General features: G+C 48.3%; 1 gene segment (V, D, J or C); it reads left to right on the top strand.

The window, feature by feature from the left end:
* Window positions 1–443: 443 nt before the first annotated feature.
* LOC135321376 (immunoglobulin heavy variable 3-66-like) lies at window positions 444–11,432 on the top strand. The segment is given in 3 exon segments: window positions 444–576; window positions 681–1,004; window positions 11,296–11,432. Coding segments are annotated over 3 exon segments (507 nt in total).
* The last annotated feature ends 5,172 nt before the right edge of the window (window positions 11,433–16,604 follow it).

Below are 16,604 nucleotides of genomic sequence, written 5' to 3'. Positions count from 1 at the left end.
AGGAGGGGGTCCAGGAACCCTCACCAGGCTTGTCCAACTCTGTCTTAGAAGTGATTCTGGACCACTTACGTCCAGACAGGCAGAGCAAACGTGAAAACCCTGGGACAACTCCTCACAAAGCTGTGTCCCTGGACTGTCCACAAATGACTTACTCTTCGGGGGTTGTTTAAGTCTCCAATATGGGAGGAACACTGAGGGCTACACCAAAGGATTTGTGGGCATGTGTAGAAAACAGAAGAATGAAGCAGGACGCTAAGTGATTACCCTGAAAATTTCGCATAAGAGAACAGATATTTCCAAATGCTACCAACAAAAGCACAGCATAGACACTCACAGGTGCTCCAGGGCACAGTCACCTCCGAGGCCAACGATGCCCCAAATTTCTATATATTTAGATGACATGCAAATAGGGCCTCCCTTTGAGGATAAAGCCACCCGGCCCTGGCCCTGCAGCTCTGAGAGAGGAGCCCCAGCCCGGGATTCCCAGCTGCTCCAATTCTCTGAGCAGGACTGAGCACAGACGAAACACCATGGAGCTGGGGCTGAGCTGGGTGGTCCTGGCTGCTCTTCTACAAGGTAATTCATGGAGAAGGATAGATACGGAGGATGTGAGTGGTCGGGAGTGAGGGAATCAGAGCATGTGTGACAGTCTCCTGACCAGGATGTCTTTGTGTTTGCAGGTGTCCAGGCTGAGGTGCAGCTGGTGGAGTCTGGGGGAGGCTCGGTGCAGGCTGGAGGGTCTCTGAGACTCTCCTGTGCAGCCTCTGGATACACCTACAGTAGCTGCAGCATGGGCTGGTACCGCCAGGCTCCAGGGAAGGAGCGCGAGTTGGTCTCAACTATTATTAGTGATGGTAGCACATACTATGCAGACTCCGTGAAGGGCCGATTCACCATCTCCCAAGACAACGCCAAGAACACGGTGTATCTGCAAATGAACAGCCTGAAACCTGAGGACACGGCCATGTATTACTGTAACACAGACACAGTGAGGGGAAGTCATTGTGAGCCCAGACAAAAACCTCACTCCCTGGGGCACCCACAACTCCCAGGGGATGCTAACGACCCACCAAGGGCAGGGCTGAGCCCCAGAGCAGGTGCAGAGGTGTGGGAGGAGTTTGTAGTGAGAATCCTTGGTTTTTTTTCCTGCCCATCAACTCTACTAAACACCATCTGCTGGATTCTAAATTTTCATTGTTGAGGTATGTGTTGCTTTCTGACAATAATATTTGTAATCAGGATATATATTTACAACTGAAAAAAAGGTCCAAACAATGTTAAACTTTAGTATAATTTTAAAGGTGACTCAGAAAGTTTCAAACCTGATGAGTACCCTGAGAAGGCACAGGCACTGGGAAAACACGTGCAAACAATTGCTCACCTTTGTCTCTGCTCCCGGGGCAGGAGGCTGCACACCGTCCATCTTTCTGTCATAGGGCACGCAGGGTTTGCTGTGAGCAGGATGCATGTCACAGACGCCAGTTCCAGACTGCCCAGGACTGCGTGTGCAGGGATCCTCATTGTTCACGGAGTCCGGGGTCTACACATCACATCTGGGCAAAATTTATTTCTAGCCCAAAACGAAAAATGTTGCATTTTCTGAACTCCTGGACATTTACAACTTGGGCAGCACTTTGAATCCCCAACACACTAACATTCCCACCTGAGGTCGGTCGGGGTGATGCTCTGCCCTCTTGTTTCAACTCCCATCATGTAAATGAGTCTCCTTCCAGGTCCAGTTAGTGCCATGTTTTTGACACTTTGTGGTATATGCAGGAATTTTTCCTGTTTAAATTGGCCCACGTGTAGTCCTGAAGTGCAGTCCAGTGTCCCTGAGCACAAAGTGCTGTGAGCTGACTTAAGGAGAAAGTATTTCGAACAGACAAGATCCATTCAGGGATGAATTAAAATGATGTGGGCTGTGAGGTTGATAATAAAATTTAGGTATAAATTTTATTTCAATAAAGGAATGCAAATCTCACTTTGGGTATTTGTGGCAGTTTGGGTTACCTGGTTCAGTTTCAAATTCAGGTGATAAATGGAGGTTTATGGTCAAGAAGGTGGTGATGCTGACCGGGTGGAAAATTACCGTGCGGAGACTTCAAGTTCGGGGGACACTGGGCAGAATGTCTCCAGAGGATTCATGGTACAGGAGACCGGGGTGGTCAAATATTCCCTGGGGGATGATAGGTGTAGTGAATTGGATCACATATTGAGGGTGATCAGAGTTCCAGGTGAGGATTCCCACTAACAAGACTCAGCAGGTTTCTTGATAAACCTGGGACTTGCAAAGATGGACACAGAATCCCGCAGGTCCAGAACTAATTGAGGAAAGCATTTCAAGGAACTTCAGTGATGTGTGGTCGAATGGTCAGTGTCAACTTCAGAGTCAGGGTTCTTATCTTCACTGACATGATTCTCTGAGAGCCGAATCTAACTCCAAAGAACATGGAAACCTCTGGTCATTCCTCCTTTTGGTGACACTGCCGCCTTTCAGAAGAAGAAAGCAGATGCACAGAGGCGTCATGGATGCACAGACACGGGAGAAAAGTGCATCTGAGGCTCAGTGAGGACGGGGCCCCTGCAGGCAAAGGAGAAAGGCCTCAGAAGAACCCAAACTTCTGGGCACCTTGATCTTGGACTTCCGGCCTCCAGATCTGAGAGAAATGCATTTCTGCTGTTTGGGCTGCCCATTCTGTAATGGAATCTCTACCCAAGTAATACACAAATGATGAGTCTTTCAGGTATATATGGGTAAGTAAGTGTCATACTGCAAAGGAAAAATCATCTTTTCTTCACAGATGTGCTATGATCATCTCCAAGAGTCACATGAACTTCTACTGAAAAATGGTTTTGGCCTCACAGGAGTGGGTAGAATGATCCTGAACATATTAATGTCCAATATCTATCAGTTTTGGTATAATTTGGAAATAACGATATAAAATGTACTCAAATCGAGAACCAACCAAATCTCAGAGCAGCAAGGAATGGACGTCTTAAAGTCTGTTCATGATTTCTAAGCGGGGTCTGAGGAACACACTGTAGACAGAGGATGTGAGGTGAAGCATTGAGGAGGAGATTAAGAAAATAACAGAACATGTGCTGTTGAACTGAGTTCACTAATTTGTAATAAATGCCAACACGGTGGCAGGAAATGTGTAAAACCTTTGGTGTGACGTCCAGGAAAGAGCACAGCTTTTGTTTAACAAGCAGCTGAGAGTCAGAGCAGAGATGCCGAGCAGGTGAGCAGGGAGCAGAGGGGACCGGGGGGCTGGGGGGCACGAGAGGAGGAGTGTGGGAGGCGCCCACTCCAGTTGTTAGTATCAGGCGTGACTTCAGGACGTTTTCACATGAAACACTGGGAGGGAAAGTAGGTCCTGCTCTGCTGACGGTCACTCCCCTGCCCTCCGACTCTCCTTGGACTGAACTCCCTGCTCTGGGAGGAGAGCAGCTGTGGTCAGTGAGCAGAAGGTGGGTCCACCCTAGATATAAGCCAGCACCGCCTCCCGTGCCCAGAGACAGGGCCTGACCTGACCCTCCATGTTCGTGCGGAAACACGACCCCACGTGCATTAGAACCACATGGAGGCCTCAGGGCCATCACAGCACCTCTGCCACCCAGGGCCGGGGTCTCCTCTTCACTGACGTCATCCTCTGAGGGCCAAAGGCTTAAATGACAAGAACATAAACCCCCCTCTCCACCACACACAGTGCCTCCTGGTGGGTCTGGGTCCATCCTCCTCCAGGGAAAGCCCAGCAGAGCCTGGGGTGCTTGGGTCTGGGTTCTGGACAGCATACACCCTGCCTCTCCAAAAATTCCCCCCCATCTCCAGAGACACATTGAAGGCCATGTGTCCCTACAGCTCATCTCTGGGGTCCCTGAGGACACAGCCGTGTGCTTTTGTCACAGGAAGGAGAGCGAGTGAGGGGACATCAGGGTGAGCCAGACACAACCATCCCTGCAGGGAGGGCTCAGGCCACCAGGGGGCACCCAGGGCCATGAGGAAACCAGAGGACCCGTTTCAGAGCAGGTGCAGAATCAGCCGTGGACGGGTTTCCTCTCAGAGATGGAGGATTCTCCACTGGTTCACCGTCTCTCCTGGAAACCCACCCATAATTTTCCAGGGAAACTTCCTGATCTGAACTTGGGCCTTTTTCATGGATTCAGGCTTGTGTGTGATTTATTCCTCATCTAACTTAGGAACAGATTCACAGAAATATTTCTCCATGGGACCTTTATTTGATATTTATTCACTAACTACAATTGTAGTTGTCAACTTTACAGATGCTTAATGACACAAATGATTCTTCTGGGCATCCTTGACTCTGCCCTCCACCCTTGATGTATTTCCATGCATTTCATCCTCAACAGTGTCCCCAGTCCTGTTTCCTGCAGTGCCTTTCCCTAGATTAGAATGAGGAATGTTGTATATTTGGAAATTGATGTCTGTGTGACACTGGAGTCATTTTGTTTCCCAGCGGACATTTAGAAATGTCTGGAGACAGGGTGGCCCATCACATGTGGGGTGGGCTGCAGGTACCCAGTTCCCTAGTGGGCAGATTCACTGCATGTGGCCGTGCATCCCACACTGCACACGGCAGCTCCCACAACAGGAAACTAGACTCAAATGCCAATAATGGTGAAAAACTAAGATAAAATATTTACATGTTGTCAAATTTACATAATTGTTGACATACAGAGTCTACATTTGCTGTGTGTAAATTATTCTCACTTAATGGAAAGGCAGACACCAGACTTTGTTCTTCAGTGCACTCAGAGTCCACATTACACTCCGTTCACACAACGTTCCCGCTCTGTGGGCAGGAGGGAGCCGAGCATAGACATACAAGACAAGGGGGCACCAGACCAGACCCCAGGACTGGGGAGGGGTTCGTGGTTCGCATGGATTATGGGACCTGGATGTCAGAGCTGTCTTTTCTGAGCCTGAGTCTGCAGAAGCCCCGACAGAGCCCAGGCTGGACTGGATTCTTGCAACATTTAAAATTTCCTGCCTTTGTATCTGGAATAACTAAGGATTTTACCTGAGAACAATAATTTGTTACAATATTAATAAATGTTTCACATATGAGACATGTAACAAATTGTTACTTGTTTTACAACTGTAATAACAGTGCTTGTAATTCTTAAAACCGTATCAGTATATCCAACACACTTGCTCTTGTATCCCTGCCCCACTGTGACCCACCCTGACAGAAATCACTAGACCTTCCCCAGCACCCACATCCCCTCCCCCTCAGGACTCACAGCTCCCCTTCACCTCCCCTCACACCCTGCAGGCTGGTGGGGGCCACCTTCTCTCCTCTGAGCATGGATGTGACCAGGAACGTCTGTGGAGGTGGGAGCTCACGTCCATCCCAGGGACCTCCTCGGTAACTTACAAGGAAATCGAAAGGAAATAAGGGAGATAAAAGTCAACATTCTTATGGGAAGTTAGCTTTTTTTGATGTAACACAAATAGATGAGCAGTTGTTTCAATAACAAAAGTGGGCTTACTTTGGACCAGTAAACAGCTTCATTATGGCGTCTGCAACCCTGAAGAGCCACATGCAGGTCTTCAGTAAAAGGAGACGCCTCCTTCATCAAGGGGGGAAGGGGGCTGAGGGAGCCCGAGGGAAACAGAGCCCGTGCATTTCTCTTGGCTGAGTCCTGACCAGGAAAGACGGGGAAGCCTTGCTTCCCCCAGCTGGGCTCTGAGGCCATCAAAGGGCATGAGAGCTCCCCTCTGCTCACCCAATTTTACTAAACTGAGGATTTCTTTATATTTTGCCTTTTGCCATTTGATCAAGGTTGAGAACTTTCTCTGAAAACATCACTGATGAAGACTTAGGATTTCTGGGTTTTTTTTCACGTTTTTGTCTGTCAGCGCCAGGAAGGAACTCCTCTGGGTGTAACGTCTCATGTCAGATGGAAAGTGCTCTTATTGAGGCCACATTCCAGTAACATGGAGGAGTGAGAGGGAGAGCGCGCAGGCTCTCTCACCTTAAGTCCCTGTGTTATCAAGACCGGAGGCTGGAGATCACCTGACATGTTATATTCTCATCAGAGACTCGGCAGGAAATTGTCCAATAGGTCTGGCACAGATGCCTTGGGAAGCTGTCTCAGCTGATGTTGCCCTCAATTCTGAGAGTCTCCGCAGTCGGGTCGCCAGATGAGCAGGAATGTTCAGGGCCAGCTGCCTTCTTAGGTGTGTCACGTGGACCCAAGTTCTCACTCTCGGGAGACTGGTGGCACAAGGGCTGGTGAGCAGCACCTGCTGGAGACTTTTCCACTGAGGTTGAGGAGTTCTTCTGGAAGTGTCTTTCCCAGTAGATAAGCTATCCAGCTTGCAAGGTGTGACGCTTGCTTGTCTGTCTCCTGAGAGGTACTGTGAAAAGACGGCTTCTGAGGAGAATCTTGGAGACGACCAGGAGGCGGAAAGTGGTCCATCAGTTTTCAGCAATCATGAGGGACTTCACTGGTGAAGCGGGGGAGCAGACAGGCTCCAGTACAGGTTTTGCTGTTGAGCGAATCATGCTGAGGTCGGGCCATATGAACAAAAGTTGGACGCAGGTCTCGGCAGTGTCCAGGTAGCTGGGAGAGTCTCACATTTAGCCCGTAGATCAGGGTGTTGATCAGCCAAGACCCGATGGAGCACATCTGCGTGGAAGTACATCTGGATGTAAGTGGAGCCCTGGTTCTCATGTCAGGTATCCTAAACATTGAGTGTGCATTTGGGTAAACTGCAATTTTCCTCAAGAAACCGATTGCCCCTTTAAGAATAAAAACTGTAGCAAGTGGTAGATGTCTTCCTTCAAGGAGGATTGAGAAGGAGATAAGGGAAAAACATCCACAAACTAGAACTTCCAAAAGATGTTACATCATTCAGAAGAGCCTCCAGGCTTACCCAGAATTAGAGGGGCTCTCAATATGGGAAGGAAAAGCTGGGCTGGTCTAACAAGATAACTCACAGGTCTAAGTATTGGAATACTGATCTGAGTTCTGGTGGACTAACTTGTAAATCTAAGTTTATCAGCATTGGTTTGCTGTTTATGTTTTTTGCTGGCCAGCTGGATTTTCAAAGATACATATGTGGCTTTGGAATGTTTGTTTGCTGCCTCCCTGCTCCGCTTTTGTGATGATAATGCTGCTAAAGCTGTTCCATGCCTATTGGCCAAATACCCCAAGCTTGTACTTTACCCTATAAAACCTCACGTGCACATCTTGAAGGTGCTCAGAGTTTCGGAGCAGAAGCCCCTCTGAGCCCGCAGGCGTAATACATCTGAGTACTCCAGCCCTCTGAGTGGTGCTTGTTTCTTGACTGGCCTGTCATTCCCGTTACATTTCTGGAGGCCCCAGCGAGATACAACCACACTGGCCCCTTGAGCCGCTGGACTGGTGGCTCTGGCTGACCGGGGGATGGAATTCCAGCAGCGAATGAGGTGGCGCCACCCGACGATATTCCGGGTTCTCCTTCGTGATGGCAACTCCGCCCCTTGGGTGGCTGAGCTACAACCAGATCCAGACTCCATGGAGGGACGGATAGACTCACCAGGTGGCCGTCCGGACAAGGTAGGAACCCCCGGGAGGTATCAGGTCCTGTCCCACTGAACAGAAGAGGAAGCTGACCCCCTCCTAAAGACTCTCTGTCTGATGGTATTTCAGATGGGAAATCAGGTCAGGTATCAGGTCCTGTCCCAGTGGACAGAAGAGGAGGCGGATCCCCTCCTACAGGAAACAGGATATTGGTATTGGTGGGAGGAATGATATTAACCTCTCTGTGTGTCTGCGGGAGTGAATGAGCAGCCTGTGAAGCATGCGATCAGGCTCGAGTTGGTAGCTCCACGGCATTCTGCTACGGAGTTTGAGTGAGTCCCAACCTGCGGTTCCGTTCTGACCTCATATGTCTCAGGGCGGTATCAGTCCCTCAGGGTCCCGATCGGAGTCTGCAGCTTATACTGACCCGCCAAAGCTAAGAGGCACCTTCGTCCCTGGTAGGGGAGTGGCCAGGCGGACGCTATGAAAACCCTCCCTTGTCTTGTCTGTGACACCGGCACAGGGTGGCCACACTGGGAGGGAAAAGGACATAGACAGCCAATGGGTCAACACCCCTGTGCCCTCGGAGGCTAGGATGCTTTTTCTTTGAGAAAGTCTCCTACCTGATTCTGTCACAGAACACCTGAGACTTAGTGTTCCCCTACTGAACTGACCCAAGTAGTGCCCCTTTTGCCTAGCCCCAGACCCCCAGGACTCGCGTTTAGAAGATGAATTCCTTCCGGACTGGGCTCACCCGGCCTTGGAGGTCCCTTTTCTAGTCCATTTGTTTTACCATCTGCCGTCAGTCCCATGCCTCTGATAATTTACTTCAGGATATAGAAAGGATTTAATGAAGAAAGTCCCTGGAACTGCTTGAGACCTTGAGCTCCAGAGGCATCAGCTGTGACTGGAACCCAGAGACCCTGACCAAGTTAGCCTTAAAACAACTCATAGACCCAGCAAGAGAGCAGTCTCTCTGGGAACTCCGGTGTTTTGAGGAGTGAAGAAAGAAAATATATAAAGGCTACCTTCCCAAACATCTAAAAAAATGGGAGGCTCTAAGTTTAAACCCACCACTATAGACTGCATGATTAAGAATTTCAAAAAGGGGTTCTCAGGGGACTATGGAATTCGAATGATCCCCGGCAGGCTCCGCACTTTGTGTGAGCTTGAATCGCCGGCCTTTGGAGACGGGTGGCCCTCAGGAGGAACTCTGGACCTAGCAACAGTGTGAGCAGTCTATCAAATAATCAGTGGAACCCCAGGCCACCCAGATCAATTCCCTTACACTGACTCCTGGCTGAATATCACCCAGACTCTACCCCCATGGGTTCGGTTCTGCTCAAATGGACCTGGACAATGCAAGATATTTGCAGCCCAGCCAGTCCAGGCCAAAAAGACAGACAGAAAAAAGCCTATTTTCCAGGGAGATGCAGAAGACAGATATGCCCACAACCTCCGTATGACCCCGGGGCACCAACACCTCCCGTCTGAGGACCCAGAAGCAGAGCCCAGCCCCCAGCCTGAGCCATAGGCAGGAGACTCCGCTCAGCACAAGCCGGGAGGCCAGCACCACCGGCCCTCCAAATGCTGCTGCGGGAGACACAAGGGCCACAGCAAGTTGGGGAAGACGGGACTGTTCAGCCTGGGCACCCTGTACTCTACTGCAAACCCTTTAGCACCACAGACCTTCTCAATTGGTGCCATGATACTCCTTCCTACTCCGAAAAGCTGCAGGCTATGAGTGACCTCGTAGAGTCTATCTTCCATTCTCACTGGCCCACCTGGAAAGATGTCCGCCAGCTGCTTCTGACTCTGTTCAATACAGAGGAGAGGAGACACATTCTCCTTGAAGCACAAAAATGGCTGCAGGGCTGAGCCCCTGAAGACACAATGGATGTTGAGGGGTGGGCCATGACACCAGGCCAGATTGGGACTTTAACACCCAACAAGAAAGAGAAGCACTGCGTGAGCACCAGGAGGCCATCCTACAAGGGCTAAGAGCAGGAGCCAAGAAGCCAACTAACATGTCTAAAACGACCACAGTGACCCAGAGGCCAGACGGAACCCCCACTGACTTCTATGAGAGACTAAGTGAAGCATTCCGAGTCTACATTCCTCTTGATCCTGAGGCCCAAGAAAACCAGTGGATGGTCAACGCTGCCTTCATAACCCAATCATACCCAGATATACGCCAGAAACCCCAAAAACTGGATGGATTCGCCGGGATGAATGCTACACAGCTGCTGGAAGTTGCAAACAAAGTTTTTGTAAACCGAAAATGGAAAGCCCAACGAGAAGCAGACCAGCGAATGAAGCAGAAAGCCACATTCCTTGCAGCAGCCCTGAGGAAAACAAGCTTCAGCCAGAATCCTGCACCACCCCGGAAGAGGGGACCCCAACCATGGATGCCCCTGGGCCAAGACCAGTGTGCATACTGCCGGGAGACAGGACACTGGAAGAACGAGTGCCCAAACAGAAAGGATGGAAAGAGAGCACCCCCAAAAGGCCTACTTATCAGCTGGAGCCACCAGCCAGTAATCACATCGGACTGGCTGGGGTCAACTCAGAATAGGAGAGACCGGCCCCCTGCCCCTGGGCCCCCGGGAGCCCAAGGTCAAGATGTTTATAGGGGGCCAACCAATGACTTATATGGTAGACACAGGAGCAGAGTATTCTGTGGTGACCCAACCTGTAGCCCCCCCGACCAAGAAAAAGACAACTATTATAGGGGCTACTGGGGACTCAACTGCCTGCCATTTCTGCCAACCAGATCCTGTCAAGTAGGGGGCCATCTAGTGACACATGCCTTTATTCACTGTAAGGGACCATATTTAGTGGTATTAACTACCCCTAAAGCTGTTAAAGTTGCAGGAATCATCCCTTGGATCCACCACTCCAGGGTTAAGAGAGCGACTTCCCCTCAGACAGAGGGTCCCTGGGAAATTGAGTGTGTCCCAGGAGACCTGCTCAAGATCAAGAGGGACCAGAAAAGGATCGACAAGCCCTGCTCTAGCCACACCTGGAAGCTGGCTAGCCAATGCACGGCTGAAGCTTGAGGATCGACGAGCCCTGCTCTAGCCACTCCCGGAGACTGGCTAGTCAATGCATGGCCGAAGCCTGAGGAAAGCTCAACACAGCTGTTAAATGTATTTCTTTTGTGCTCCCTTGCCTCTTTCCTTGTTTGCTATACTAGTCTGCGTACTAGCAGTGGGGCTAGCTAGCGCCGCCCCACCTGACTGGAACATAGGCCATAGAATCCTGGTAGCTATTTTATACCTTGGTATAATTAGTGCCATCACTGCAGCATCATGTCTAAGATAATCATAAGGCTGATGCTACTGACGCTAATGCCCTCACTCCCCTTGGCTGCACGATGCACCTGCATGGAACCGGGTGAAAAATGGTCCATGTACCAACTTGTATTTTCAGCTTACAGATGAATTCAGCCATGATCTTCAATGAATAGCAGAAACCCTGTGAACTCTGCAAAATCAGATTGACTCTCTGGCCGAGGTGGTCTTACAAAACAGGAGGGGTCTGGACCTACTCAAGGCCAAAGAGGGGGGACTATGCCTCTTCCTAAATGAAGAGTGCTGTTTTATGCCAATCAATCAGGAATTGTTACAGGGATAGTTCAAGAGCTACAAGACCGAGTAGAAAAGAGAAAACATATTTTAGATAAGAGCCCATGGACAGGCCCCTGGGGCTGGACCTCCTGGCTGGCACCGTTCATAGGCCCCTTGCTCCTGATTTTTGCAGTTCTGCTAATTGGGCCCCGTGTACTAAACTTCCTGACCCGCTTTGTCAGTGAGCGGATAGAGGCTATAAAACTTCAGATGTTAGCCTCCAATTATGAGCCCCTGCAAAAGCTAAGTGATGATGCTTACACCAACTAGGGTTGTGAAAGCATCAAGAGGGGGGAATGTGAAGGAAAAGCTGGGCTGGTCTAACAAGATGATTCACAGGTCTAGGAATGTGAAGGGGAGGCTGGGCTGGGCTAACAAGATAACTCACAAGTCTAAGTTTTGGAATACTGATCTGAGTACTGCTAGACTAACTTGTAAATCTAAGTTTATCAGTGTTGGTTTGCTGTTTATGTTTTTTTGCTGGCCAGCTGGATTTTCAAAGATACATATCTGGCTTTGGAATGTTTGTTTGCTGCCTCGCCAACTCCACTTTTGTGATGATAATGCTGCTAAAGCTGTTCCATGCCTATTGGCCAAATACCCCAAGCTTCTACTTTACCCTATAAAACCTCATGTGCACACCTTGAAGGTGCTCAGAGTTTCAGAGCAGAAGCCCCTCTGAGCCCGCCGGCGTAATACATCTGAGTACTCCAACCCTCCGTGTGGTGCTTGTTTCTTGACTGGCCTGTCATTTTCGGAACAAACAAATTCCTGGAACAGTAATGACCCGGTAAGTTTAATTCTCCCCATTGAAGGCAAAAAGGGACTGGCCAGCTCTAGCAACTGGAATAATAAAGAATGCAGTTCACTAATCAATCACAGTGAAGAATTTAGGAACATGGGGGTAGCTGTTATTGTTGTGAGAGGGTTCGCGACAACACAGTGCTGCTGCAATTACTGTGCACTTTCCTGCCCGGAGGGCCTGACGGGGCTCCACCCTCGGCCCCGAGGTTGTCTCCTCAGGAAACCGAGGAACCACAGGGACATGTTCAAGGAATGATGAGGCCTTGAGGCTTGTAATCTTCTCTTTGTGGCTCTATGGCTTGAAGGATTTCTTTACTTGTAGGAGATTCATTAATCCTAGGAAGATGTTTACGAGAATATATTTGAACCCTGAAGGAAGGTGCACTGTGAATTTTGCAAATACCAGCGTGAGGCTTTGTCAACATGGAAGGTGATAGCTGATTCGATGGGAGAAAAAAATCAATTCTTCCAGAATTTGCTTTAGTACTGTTAGAGACAGAACGGATAAAAATGCTTTCAGTTCATGTAATTTAATGTATTCTATCAAGTTCTACAATAACTTCTCTCTTTGGAGATACAGTAATTCTACCATAATATTTCACTGAACAGTCTTAACCGTAAAATGGACAAAGGTGGAAAAATGAATGAATAAACTGTGTGCATCTCTCGAAGGGCCTAAATATAAGGGGAGGCTCAGGGCACAGATGTGTCGTGGCTCGTCACAGGTCCCCACTGTGGGAACTGCTCTAGTTCCCTGAGCCTGGGCTGCTCTCAGTCGTTCAGCTGAGCAGGGAGAGTGCGGCTCCATGACCGTTAGGACGGAAGGAAGCTCACCATCAACCTGGAGAAACTTCTGTTAAGAGAAGGGACTGGGGAGACTCCATGTCTTTCCTCAGAGCCACTGGGGACCTGGAGGATGTTGGGAGGGCTGCTCAGAGGGCTGACAGTGCCTGAAGCGCATGCATTTATAAGAGTCTCTTTTTCAAAGTCCTGGATCTTGCCAATAATAGCAGAACCAGGAGGGATTTGGGATTTTCTGGGGCCTTCATTCGCTGTAAATGAAGTTTAAGTATCTTAGCATGTGTCCTTCTAGGTGTCTCACCTACACTGTGACAGAGGTGGTTTGCCACATTAAGAAAATAAGAGGTGGACACGGTTTCCCATTCCATCCTGCACCTCTTCCCTACAGTTGAAATGTCCTGTGTCAGCTTATTTGTAAACTAGGTTTAAAAGTGTCCCAGGTGGAATAAACATATGGAGCAAAACAGCAATTTTCTTCTAAAATTATTTGCAGTTGATTGAAATAAACATGAACACATTCAACAGATTTTCATGGGAAAACTGAATTTTTATTCCAAATAAAAGAGTTGAGAAAATCTCAGGAATTGCCCAATGAATTTGCCTAGTTGCTGCTAGAGAATTTCTATATAACAAGTTAGTGGACTCTCCTCCTGGCTGAAATTCTGAACACCTTTTAGGATTCTCCCAGCAAGCAGTTTACAAAAGTGCTAAGCATGACACAACAATACCTGCAGGAACAGGACGATGTAAGTCAGAGAAACCCAGCTGAAGAGTCTGAGGGGCCACATTAAATTACTCTGTGAGGAACGTTGGTTTGGAAAATCTTTGACTACATTTCAGGTTTAGTACAGAAAAAAAAAAAAAGAAATGACGAGATGGCCCTTTGGGTCCTCATAAGGATGAAGTTTAGGATAACAAGACCTGACAAGTTGGAGGAATAGAATATGGGGAAAATTTCAGAGGAAGTGGGAAGTTGGCTGAGTCACTGACTATGGAAGACCTGAGGGTACAGAGGAGGTTCAAGAGTAAGAGGAGAGGGAGGAATTGGTGCTGGAGGGGAAGCCTGAGACACACAGGCCAGGGAAGTGGAGCCCGAGGCTTCAGAAGCCCAGTTTTCTTCCCTTAGTCCCTGTTTGCCTCAGTTAATCTTATGATCATAATTTACAAGAGGTAATTAGAGGTTCCAAAACATGTTTATAAGGCACAGAACAATGAGGCAAATAGGTGTACCATTCAGTTTTGGAGATTTTACATAGTTTTCCAAGTCATTTTTAAGAAAAGTTAGTTTGAGTTTTTCTAAAGTCCCCCATAATGGCCATTGACATGTATATATAATGGAAGCATGAATCGCCTTTGGCCAGGCCTGTCCAATTCACTACACATTTCCACAGGGAAGTTTCATGGTTTTAAAACACAAAATCAGCTGGGGTTCCTGTAGCAGAGGTGACCTCAGAACAGTTAGATAACTGGGACCCCATTTCTCAAAAGGTTTTCTGCAGAATAAAGGAATAATTTCCAAACAGCATAAAGGGTCAAACTGCTCAAATAGCGCAAATAACCAGCAGGACCAACACAAGTCAGGTCTAAGGGATCAGTCTGGTTGTGAAGGAGCCAGGATGAAGGATGCTCAGCACAGGCCCGGTAGAACAGCCCCTATTCCCAAGGAGTGGGAGGAAGGCCGGCCACTTCCAGCTGGAACACCCTGATTTCAAAATCAGACTGAATGCCCAATAAGTACTTGCCTACAGTACAAGGTCTTACCTATGAAGGACACACCTTACAATAGTTCTCAGGCAAAGCCTGCAGAGCTTCCTACTGCACAGATGTGGAAGCTGGGTTCCAGGAGAATGATTTAGACTCAAACTCCAGGGTGGGGGAGAAACACAGGGCGCAGCCATGGGCCCAGTGTGGGTCCCACACCTGTTTGCTCAGCGGCCCCACAGTCATACAGGGTCTTGCCTGATTCCATAAGGACCATGAAAATGTTGACCTGACACAAAGAAATGGCCAGTTATTTCTCCAGCAAAAAGAAGTGTTTTCATCTGGTATCAACAACGATTTGCCTTCAGGGCCTGGAATCACAGTGAGCCACCTGCAGCTCCTAGCATACACGGGGATAAGAACAACTTTGCAGATGGGAATGGATGTTGCAGGAGGTGCTGTAGTGAACAAGGCACCCAGGGCTTCTCACTGGCTGAGCTGTGACCACCCCTCACTGCCTGAGTCCTTGCCAGGAGGGAACAGGGCATCTTTCTACTTCACACAGCTGGACTCTGCTATCCTGCTAGGACATCAGAGACCACCGTGCTGTCACCAAACTCTATTTAACTGAGGCTTCTGTGTATTCAGTATGATTGTTATTTTTCCCACTTTGTGAGATTGGGTCAGTTTTCTTGCAGAAGCCAGGCTGCCCCAATCAGGCAATGCTGGGAAAATGGGTTAATCTTCATGGTGAAATAAAAGTGAATCATGTGGAGGGCAAAAAACAAATTCACATATAGAGACACTCATTGGAAGGAAAATCCACACCAGATCTGAATTATGCAGGTTTTTGTATTTAAGCCTGGAGATGGAGCAGAGATCAGACTGTGGCTACACCGAGAACCCAGAGAGCAATTGTGTTGTTCCCAGCATGTTCAGATGTTCTGAACAAGGAGCTACATGCAGGTGAGGCTGTGTTATCCAGATCCCTCCCTACAACTGAAGATTAAGGGATAAAGAATGAGATAATTTTGTAATATAAAGAGGATACAGGAATAAAGAAACATTCTGCTGATGGAACTAAAATATTGAAGCCCCCATCGCGGAAAATTGCTACTTTCTTACAAAGTTTAGGAAGCACTCAACATAAATCCAGCCATTTAATAGTAAATATGTCTCTAGGTGAAATTAAAGCTCACGTTCAATGAAAACACTGTGTGCAGGTGCTCGTGGGGCCTTCACACATGCTGTAAAGTGGAAACAAAGGCTAAACCCATAGCGCAGTGAAGGGCCATGTGCTGATGGCGTCTGAGGTACAATTAAGCCAAGCATCGCAGCCCTTGTCATGGGATCTAAGAAAACAGAGTCGCTCAGTCCTTACTGGAAAATCCTAGAACTCCACTTTCCCTCAGATCCCATCAGTTTCCTGTCACAGGACTATGTCTTGTGTGTGTTGGAGACAATACTTGGACAGAGGAGGTTTGGATGCAGATATGATACAAGAGTGTGAGTCTCCGCATGTATGTGCATGTGCACCTACGTGTCTGTGTGTGTGTGTGTCCCTGCGCACACTGAGGGGAGACCAGGTCATATGTCTCATGATGGTTTCCAGGACTTCCACCTTCTTCTGAATTTGTATAAGCCCAGCTCATTTTCTTTATAAAACTAAAGTATTCTTTACAGAAATTTGTAATAGGAGTATTCATTCAAATCAATATCTTTCCAGTCATCAATGTAAACTCTATCCATTGATCCTCTATCCAGGATTCTGACATTAATTTTCTCAGAAGCATGTGAACCTCGGTGCAGCCCAGTCTTTCCAAGAATACTTCTGAGAATTCAGGATGAAGCCAGGGATTCTAAACATGCTTTCTGTGTGTTCCAGTGCCTCCTTAATGAACTTCTCTGACTCTCAGTCTCAATGCATATTTCATAAACTCACCCTCTTCCTCATTATGCTTTAAAGTTTCTGAAGCTAAGACCCTCGCCTGTGTGGATGAGTCTAACCCATAAGCCTTCGAGCTGCTCCAGGCTTTGGTCTGAGGGCAGCACACCTGGGTGGGGAGTGGTTTATTGAAAGACTCAGTATGAAAAGATGACACAGAAGAGTTGGCAGTGACCCTCAGGCTGCACACC

This window comes from Camelus dromedarius, chromosome 5, assembly GCF_036321535.1.
Source record: "Camelus dromedarius isolate mCamDro1 chromosome 5, mCamDro1.pat, whole genome shotgun sequence".
Classification (NCBI taxonomy): Eukaryota; Metazoa; Chordata; class Mammalia; order Artiodactyla; family Camelidae; genus Camelus; species Camelus dromedarius.
The sequence above is the reverse complement of the archived record's forward strand: the minus strand, read 5'-3'. Positions and strand labels throughout refer to the sequence as shown.